Consider the following 10,000-nt stretch of genomic DNA (forward strand, 5'->3'; position numbering starts at 1 on the left):
GATTTTATGGGATCGAGAAATGTGGTTTTATGGGATCAGGATCAGAAAACGTTTTATGGGGTTGGGATCGAAAGATGTGGGTCTTTGGGATCGGGATCGGAATATGTGGGTTTATGGGCTAGGGATCGAAAGATCTTTGGGGGGGGATTGAGATTGAAAGACGTGTTATTTTGGGGCGGGATCAGGATCAAAATATGTTTTTTTGGGATCGGGATTGAAAGATGGGATTGAAAAATGTGGTTTTATGGGATCCCAAAATGTGGTTTTATGGGATCCCAAAATGTGGTTTTATGGGATTGAAAAATGTGGTTTTATGGGGTTGGAAAATGTGGTTTTAGGCGATCCCAAAATGTGCTTTTATGGGATCCAAAATGTGGTTTTATGGGATCCCAAAATGTAGTTTTATGGGATACAAAATGTGGTTTTATGGGATTGAAAAATGTGGTTTTATGGGGTTGGAAAATGTGGTTTTAGAGGATCCCAAAATGTGCTTTTATGGGATCCAAAATGTGGTTTTATGGGATCCCAAAATGTGGTTTTATGGGATACAAAATGTGGTTTTACGGGATTGAAAAATGTGGTTTTATGGGGTTGGAAAATGTGGTTTTATGGGATCCCAAAATGTGGTTTTATGGGATCCCAAATGTGGTTTTATGGGATACAAAATGCGGTTTTCTGGGATCCCAAAACCAATGGGATGGAAAGACGTGATTTTATGGGATCGAAAGATGTGGTTTTATGGGATCGGGATCGGAAAACGTGGTTTTATGGGGGATCAAGATCGAAATACATGTATTTTTCGGGATTGAGATCGAAATATCTGGGTTTTGGGGGGATTGAGATCGAAAAATGTGGGTTTTTGGGATTGGGATTGGAAAATGTGGTTTTTTGGGGGATTGAGATCGAAATATCTGGGTTTTGGGGGGATTGAGATCGAAAAATGTGGGTTTTTGGGATTGGGATTGGAAAATGTGGTTTTTTTGGGGATTGAGATCAAAATACGTGTTTTTTTGGGATTGAGATCGAAAAATGTGGGTTTTTGGGATTGGGATTGAAAAATGTGGGTTTTTTGGGGATCGAGATCAAAATATCTGGGTTTTTTGGGATTGAGATTTTAAAAATGTGGTTTTTTGGGATTGGGATTGAAAAATGTGGGTTTTTGGGGGATCGAGATCAAAATATCTGGGTTTTTTGGGATTGAGATTGAAATATATGGGTTTTTTGGGATTGAGATTTAAAAAATGTGGTTTTTTTGGGATTGGGATTGAAAAATGTGGGTTTTTTGGGGGATCGAGATCAAAATATCTGGGTTTTGGGGGATTGAGATTGAAATATATGGGTTTTTTGGATTGAGATTTTAAAAATGTGGTTTTTTGGGATTGGGATTGAAAAATGTGGGTTTTGGGGGGATCGAGATCAAAATATCTGGGTTTTTGGGGATTGGGATTGAAAAATGTGGGTTTTTTGGGATTGAGATTTTAAAAATGTGGTTTTTTGGGATTGGGATTAAAAATGTGGGTTTTTGGGGATCGAGATCAAAATATCTGGGTTTTTTGGGATTGAGATTGAAATATATGGGTTTTTTGGGATTGAGATTTAAAAAATGTGGTTTTTTGGGATTGGGATTGAAAAATGTGGGTTTTTTGGGGATCGAGATCAAAATACGTGTTTTTTGGGATTGAGATTGAAATATATGGTTTTTTTGGGATTGAGATTTAAAAAATGTGGTTTTTTTGGGATTGGGATTGGAAAATGTGGGTTTTTTGGGGATCGAGATCAAAATATCTGGGTTTTTTGGGATTGGGATTGAAAAATGTGGGTTTTTTGGGATTGAGATTTAAAAAATGTGTTTTTTGGGATTGGGATTGAAAAATGTGGGTTTTTGGGGGATCGAGATCAAAATATCTGGGTTTTTTGGGATTGAGATTGAAATATATGGGTTTTTTGGGATTGAGATTTAAAAAATGTGGTTTTTTGGGATTGGGATTGAAAATGTGGGTTTTTTGGGGAACGAGATCAAATATCTGGGTTTTTTGGGATTGAGATTGAAATATATGGGTTTTTTGGGATTGAGATTTAAAAAATGTGTTTTTTTGGGATTGGGATTGAAAAATGTGGGTTTTTGGGGGATCGAGATCAAAATATCTGGGTTTTTTGGGATTGAGATTGAAATATATGGGTTTTTTGGGATTGAGATTTAAAAAATGTGTTTTTTTGGGATTGGGATTGAAAAATGTGGGTTTTTTGGGGATCGAGATCAAAATATCTGGGTTTTTTGGGATTGAGATTGAAATATATGGGTTTTTTGGGATTGAGATTTAAAAAATGTGTTTTTTTGGGATTGGGATTGAAAAATGTTAATGTGGGTTTTTGGGGGATCGAGATCAAATATCTGGGTTTTTTGGGATTGGGATTGAAAAATGTGGGTTTTTTGGGATTGAGATTTAAAAAATGTGGTTTTTGGGGATTGGGATTGAAAAATGTGGGTTTTTGTGGGATCGAGATCAAAATATCTGGGTTTTTTGGGATTGAGATTGAAATATCTGGGTTTTTGGGATTGAGATTTAAAAAATGTGGTTTTTTGGGATTGGGATTGAAAAATGTGGGTTTTGGGGGGATCGAGATCAAAATATCTGGGTTTTTTGGGATTGAGATTGAAATATATGGTTTTTTGGGGATTGAGATTTAAAAAATGTGGTTTTTTGGGATTGGGATTGAAAAATGTGGGTTTTTTTGGGGATCGAGATCAAAATATCTGGGTTTTTTGGGATTGGGATTGAAAAATGTGGGTTTTTTGGGATTGAGATTTAAAAAATGTGGTTTTTGGGGATTGGGATTGAAAAATGTGGGTTTTTGGGGGATCGAGATCAAAATATCTGGGTTTTTTGGGATTGAGATTGAAATATCTGGGTTTTTGGGATTGAGATTTAAAAAAATGTGGTTTTTTGGGATTGGGATTGAAAAATGTGGGTTTTGGGGGGATCGAGATCAAAATATCTGGGTTTTTTGGGATTGAGATTGAAATATATGGGTTTTTTGGGATTGGGATTGAAAATGTGGTTTTTTGGGATTGGGATTGAAAAATGTGGGTTTTTGGGATTGGGATTGAAAAATGTGGGTTTTTGGGGGATCGAGATCAAAATATCTGGGATTTTGGGATTGAGATTGAAATATATGGGTTTTTTGGGATTGAGATTTTAAAAATGTGGTTTTTGGGGATTGGGATTGAAAAATGTGGGTTTTTTGGGGATCGAGATCAAAATACGTGTTTTTTGGGATTGAGATTGAAATATATGGGTTTTTTGGGATTGAGATTTAAAAAATGTGGTTTTTTGGGATTGGGATTGAAAAATGTGGGTTTTTTTGGGGATCGAGATCAAAATATCTGGGGTTGTTTGGGATTGAGATTGAAATATATGGGTTTTTTGGGATTGAGATTTAAAAAATGTGTTTTTTTGGGATTGGGATTGAAAAATGTGGGTTTTTTTGGGGGATCGAGATCAAAATATCTGGGTTTTTTGGGATTGAGATTGAAATATATGGGTTTTTTGGGGATTGAGATTTAAAAAAATGTGGTTTTTTGGGATTGGGATTGAAAAATGTGGGTTTTGGGGGGATCGAGATCAAAATATCTGGGTTGTTTGGGATTGAGATTGAAATATATGGGTTTTTTGGGATTGAGATTTAAAAAATGTGGTTTTTTGGGATTGGAAAATGTGAGTTTTTTGGTCATCAAGATGAAAATACGTGGTTTTTTGGGATTGAGATCGAAATGTCTGGGTTTTTGGGACTGAGATTAAAAGATGCAGGTTTTCGAAAGACACGGGGTTTTTTTTTATTGAGATGAAAATACGTGTTTTTTTCAGGATTGAGATCAAAAGATGTGAGTTTTCGGGATTGGGATTGGAAAATGTGGCTTTTTGGGAATCGAGATCAAAATATGTGATTTTTTTTCGGGATTGAGAATGAAATATCTAGGTTTTTTGGGATTTGAGATTGAAATATCTGGGTTTTTTTGGGATTGAGATAGAAAAATGTGGGTTTTTGGGACTGGATTGAAAAATGTGGGGTTTTGGGGGATCGAGATCAAAATACGTGTTTTTTTTGGGATTGAGATCGAAAAATGTGGGTTTTTCGGGATTGAGATCCGAAAATGTGGGTTTTTGGGACTGGATTGAAAAATGTGGGTTTTGGGGATTGGAAATGTGGGTTTTTTGGGGATCGAGACAGAAAGACGTGTTTTTTCCGGGATTGAGATCGAAAAATGTGGGTTTTTGGGATCGAGATCAAAATACGTGTTTTTTCGGGATTGAGATCGAAATATCTGGGTTTTTTGGGATTGGGATTGGAAAATGTAGGTTTTTGGGACTGGGATTGAAAAATGTGGGGTTTTGGGGGATCGAGATCAAAATACGTGTTTTTTGGGGATTGAGATTGAAATATCTGGGTTTTTCGGGATTGAGATCGAAAAATGTGGGTTTTGGGGATTGGAAATGTGGGTTTTTTGGGGATCGAGATCAAAATACGTGTTTTTTTGGGATTGAGATCGAAAAATGTGGGTTTTTGGGATCGAGATCAAAATACGTGTTTTTTTGGGATTGAGATCGAAAAATGTGGGTTTTGGGGATCGAGATCCAAATGCGTGTTTTTTTCGGGATTGAGATCGAAATATCTGGGTTTTTGGGATTGGGATTGGAAAATGTGGGTTTTTGGGACTGGGATTGGAAAATGTGGGGTTTTGGGGGATCGAGATCCAAATACGTGTTTTTTTCGGGATTGAGATCGAAATATCTGGGTTTTTGGGGGATTGAGATCGAATAATGTGGGTTTTTGGGATTGGGATTGGAAAATGTGGGTTTTTGGGATTGGGATTGGAAATGTGGGTTTTGGGGATTGGAAATGTGGGTTTTTTGGGGATCGAGATCAAAATACGTGTTTTTTTGGGACTGAGATTGAAATATCTGGGTTTTTTGGGATTGAGATCCAAAAATGTGGGTTTTTGGGACTGGGATTGAAAAATGTGGGGTTTGGGGGGATCGAGATCAAAATACGTGTTTTTTCGGGATTGAGATTGAAATATATGGTTTTTTGGGGATTGAGATTTTAAAAAATGTGGTTTTTTGGGATTGGGATTGAAAAATGTGGGTTTTTGGGGGATCGAGATCAAAATATCTGGGTTTTTTGGGATTGAGATTGAAATATATGGGTTTTTGGGATTGAGATTTAAAAAATGTGGTTTTTTGGGATTGGGATTGGAAAATGTGGGTTTTTGGGGATCGAGATCAAAATATCTGGGTTGTTTGGGATTGAGATTTAAAAAATGTGGTTTTTTGGGATTGGGATTGAAAAATGTGGGTTTTTGGGGGATCGAGATCAAAATATCTGGGTTTTTTGGGATTGAGATTGAAATATATGGGTTTTTTGGGATTGGGATTGAAAAATGTGTTTTTTTGGGGATTGGGATTGAAAAATGTGGGTTTTTTTTGGGGATCGAGATCAAAATATCTGGGTTGTTTGGGATTGAGATTGAAATATATGGGCTTTTTGGGATTGGGATTGAAAAATGTGTTTTTTTGGGATTGGGATTGAAAAATGTGGGTTTTTTTGGGGATCGAGATCAAAATATCTGGGTTTTTTGGGATTGGGATTGAAAAATGTGGGTTTTTTGGGATTGAGATTTAAAAAATGTGGTTTTTGGGATTGGGATTGAAAAATGTGGGTTTTTTGGGATTGAGATTTAAAAAATGTGGTTTTTTGGGATTGGGATTGAAAAATGTGGGTTTTTTGGGGATCGAGATCAAAATACGTGTTTTTTGGGATTGAGATTGAAATATATGGGTTTTTTGGGATTGAGATTTAAAAAATGTGTTTTTTTGGGATTGGGATTGGAAAATGTGAGTTTTTTGGTCATCAAGATGAAAATACGTGTTTTTTGGGATTGAGATCGAAATGTCTGGGTTTTTGGGACTGAGATTAAAAGATGCAGGTTTTCGAAAAGACATGGGTTTTTTTTTATTGAGATGAAAATACGTGTTTTTTTCAGGATTGAGATCGAAAGTTGTGAGTTTTGGGGATTGGGATTGGAAAATGTGGCTTTTTGGGGAATCGAGATCAAAATATGTGATTTTTTTCGGGATTGAGAATGAAATATCTAGGTTTTTTGGGATTGAGATCGAAATATCTGGGTTTTTTTGGGATTGAGATAGAAAAATGTGGGTTTTTGGGACTGGGATTGAAAAATGTGGTTTTGGGGGATCGAGATCAAAATACGTGTTTTTGGGGGATTGAGATTGAAATATCTGGGTTTTTGGGATTGAGATCCAAAAATGTGGTTTTTGGGACTGGGATTGAAAAATGTGGGTTTTGGGGATTGGAAATGTGGGTTTTTTGGGGATCGAGACAGAAAGACGTGTTTTTTCCAGGATTGAGATCGAAAAATGTGGGTTTTTGGGATCGAGATCAAAATACGTGTTTTTTGGGGATTGAGATCGAAAAATGTGGGTTTTTGGGATCGAGATCAAAATACGTGTTTTTTGGGGACTGAGATCGAAAAATGTGGGTTTTTGGGATCGAGATCAAAATACGTGTTTTTTTCGGGATTGAGATCGAAATATATGGGTTTTTTTGGGATTGAGATTTAAAAAATGTGGTTTTTTGGGATTGGGATTGAAAAATGTGGGTTTTTTGGGGATCGAGATCAAAATATCTGGGTTTTTTGGGATTGGGATTGAAAAATGTGGGTTTTTTTGGATTGAGATTTAAAAAATGTGGTTTTTTGGGATTGGGATTGAAAAATGTGGGGTTTTTTGGGGGATCGAGATCAAAATATCTGGGTTTTTTGGGATTGGGATTGAAAAATGTGGGTTTTTTGGGATTGAGATTTAAAAAATGTGGTTTTTTGGGATTGGGATTGAAAAATGTGGGTTTTTGGGGGATCGAGATCAAAATATCTGGGTTGTTTGGGATTGAGATTTAAAAAATGTGGTTTTTTGGGATTGAGATTTAAAAAATGTGGTTTTTTGGGATTGGGATTGAAAAATGTGGGGTTTTTTGGGGGATCGAGATCAAAATATCTGGGTTTTTTGGGATTGAGATTTAAAAAATGTGGTTTTTTGGGATTGAGATTTAAAAAATGTGGTTTTTTGGGATTGGGAATTGGAAAATGTGGGTTTTTGGGGGATCGAGATCAAAATATCTGGGTTTTTTGGGATTGAGATTGAAATATATGGGTTTTTTGGGATTGAGATTTAAAAAATGTGGTTTTTTGGATTGGGATTGAAAAATGTGGGTTTTTTTGGGGATCGAGATCAAAATATCTGGGTTTTTTGGGATTGAGATTGAAATATATGGGTTTTTGGGATTGAGATTTAAAAAATGTGGTTTTTTGGGATTGGGATTGAAAAATGTGAGTTTTTTGGTCATCAAGATGAAAATACGTGTTTTTTGGGATTGAGATCGAAATGTCTGGGTTTTTGGGACTGAGATTAAAAGATGCAGGTTTTCGAAAGACACGGGTTTTTTTTTATTGAGATGAAAATACGTGTTTTTTTCAGGATTGAGATCGAAAGATGTGAGTTTTTGGGATTGGGATTGGAAAATGTGGCTTTTTGGGGAATTGAGATCAAAATATGTGATTTTTTTCGGGATTGAGAATGAAATATCTAGGTTTTTTGGGATTGAGATCGAAATATCTGGGGTTTTTTTGGATTGAGATAGAAAAATGTGGGTTTTTGGGACTGGGATTGAAAAATGTGGGGTTTTGGGGAATCGAGATCAAAATACGTGTTTTTTTGGGGATTGATATCGAAAAATGTGGCTTTTTGGGATTGAGATCCAAAAATGTGGGTATTTGGGACTGGGATTGAAAAATGTGGGTTTTGGGGATTGGAAATGTGGGTTTTTTGGGGATCGAGACAGAAAGACGTGTTTTTTCCGGGATTGAGATCGAAAAATGTGGGTTTGGGGGGCATCGAGATCAAAATACGTGTTTTTTGGGGATTGAGATCAAAAAATGTGGGTTTTTGGGATCGAGATCCAAATACGTGTTTTTTTCGGGATTGAGATCGAAATATCTGGGTTTTTGGGGATTGGGATTGGAAAATGTGGGTTTTTGGGACTGGGATTGGAAAATGTGGGGTTTTGGGGGATCGAGATCAAAATACGTGTTTTTTGGGGATTGAGATTGAAATATCTGGGTTTTTCGGGATTGAGATCGAAAAATGTGGGTTTTGGGGATTGGAAATGTGGGTTTTTTGGGGATCGAGATCAAAATACGTGTTTTTTTGGGATTGAGATCGAAAAATGTGGGTTTTTGGGATCGAGATCCAAATACGTGTTTTTTTCAGGATTAAGATCGAAAAATGTGGGTTTTCGGGATTGAGATTGAAATATCTGGGATTTTTGGGATTGAGATTGAAAAATGTGGTTTTTTTTGGGATGGAGATCAAAATACGTGGTTTTTTGGGATTGAGATCGAAATATCTGGGTTTTTTGGGATTGGGATTGGAAAATGTGTTTTTTTTTCAGGATCATGTTTTTTTCAGGATTGAGATCGATTTTGGGGATTAGGATTGGAAATTGTGGCTTTTTGGGGATCCAGATCAAAATACGTGTCTTTTTGGGATTGAGATCGAAATATCTGGGTTTTTTGGGATTGGGATTGGAAAATGTGGGTTTTTTGGGGACCAGTATCAAAATACGTGTTTTTTTGGGATTGAGATCGAAAAATGTGGGTTTTTGGGATCGAGAACCAAATACGTGTTTTTTTCGGGATTGAGATCGAAATATCTGGGATTTTTGGGATTGAGATTGAAAAATGTGGGGGTTTTTTGGGATGGAGATCAAAATACGTGTTTTTTGGGAATTGAGATCGAAATATCTGGGTTTTTTGGGATTGGGATCGGAAAATGTGTTTTTTGGGGGGGATCCAGATCAAAAGACATGGTTTTTTCGGGATTTGAATCGCAAGACGTGGTTTTATGGGATCAAAAATGTGGTTTTATAGAACTGAAAAACGTAGTTTTATGGGATCAAAAATGTGGTTTTATGGGATCGAAAAATGTGGTTTTATGGGATCAAAAAATGTGGTTTTATGGGATCGAAAAAGGTGGTTTTATGGGATTGGGATCGAAAAATGTGTTTTTTTGGGATCGGGACCGAGGGATCCACCCCGTTTCCGGCGCCCTCAAACGAGGACTTGATCCGTAGAAGATACTCACCCGCGGCATCATGCCATAGACTTCCTGAAAGAGAGAAGGAGAGGGTTAACTCCATTTTTGTAAGCGAGGGGATCGAATAATAATAATAATAATAATAATAATAATAATAATAATAATAAATAATGCCAGTAGTAATGCCAGAATAATAAGAATAAGAATAAGAAGAAAAATAATGCCAGAATACTACTACTACTACTACTAATAATAATAATATTGCCAGAATAGTAGTAGTAGTAGTAGTAGTAATGCCATAATAATAATAATAATAATAATAGTAATAATAATAATAATGCCAGTAGTAATGCCAGAATAATAAGAATAAGAATAAAAAAAGTAATAATGCCAGAATACTACTACTAATAATATTATTACTATTCCTAGAATAGTAGTAGTAGTAGTAATGCCATAATAATAATAATAATAATAATAATAATAATAATAATAATAATAAATAATGCCAGTAGTAATGCCATAATAATAAGAATAAGAATAAAAATAATAATGCCAGAATACTACTACTAATAATAATATTGCTAGAATAGTAGTAGTAGTAGTAATGCCATAATAATATTAATAATAATAATAATAATAATAATAATAATGCCAGTAGTAATGCCAGAATAATAAGAATAAGAATAAAAATAATAATGCCAGAATACTACTACTACTACTAATAATAATAATATTGCTAGAATAGTAGTAGTAATGCCATAATAATAATAATAATAATAATAATAATAATAATAATAAATAATGCCAGTAGTAATGCCAGAATAATACTA

General features: G+C 35.4%; 1 protein-coding gene across 1 annotated transcript in view; it reads right to left on the bottom strand.

Annotated features, from left to right (window-relative positions):
* Positions 1–10,000, bottom strand: part of SPTAN1 (spectrin alpha, non-erythrocytic 1) — a 228,963-nt gene that overhangs the window by 117,694 nt on the left and 101,269 nt on the right. The window contains exon 28 of the mRNA XM_083723192.1: positions 9,169–9,242. Within this exon, the coding sequence (XP_083579318.1) occupies positions 9,169–9,242 (74 nt within the window). The remainder of the gene's footprint in view (positions 1–9,168; positions 9,243–10,000) is intronic.

Source organism: Podarcis gaigeae (assembly GCF_964106915.1).
Source record: "Podarcis gaigeae genome assembly, chromosome: Z".
In the NCBI taxonomy this organism is placed as follows: Eukaryota; Metazoa; Chordata; class Lepidosauria; order Squamata; family Lacertidae; genus Podarcis; species Podarcis gaigeae.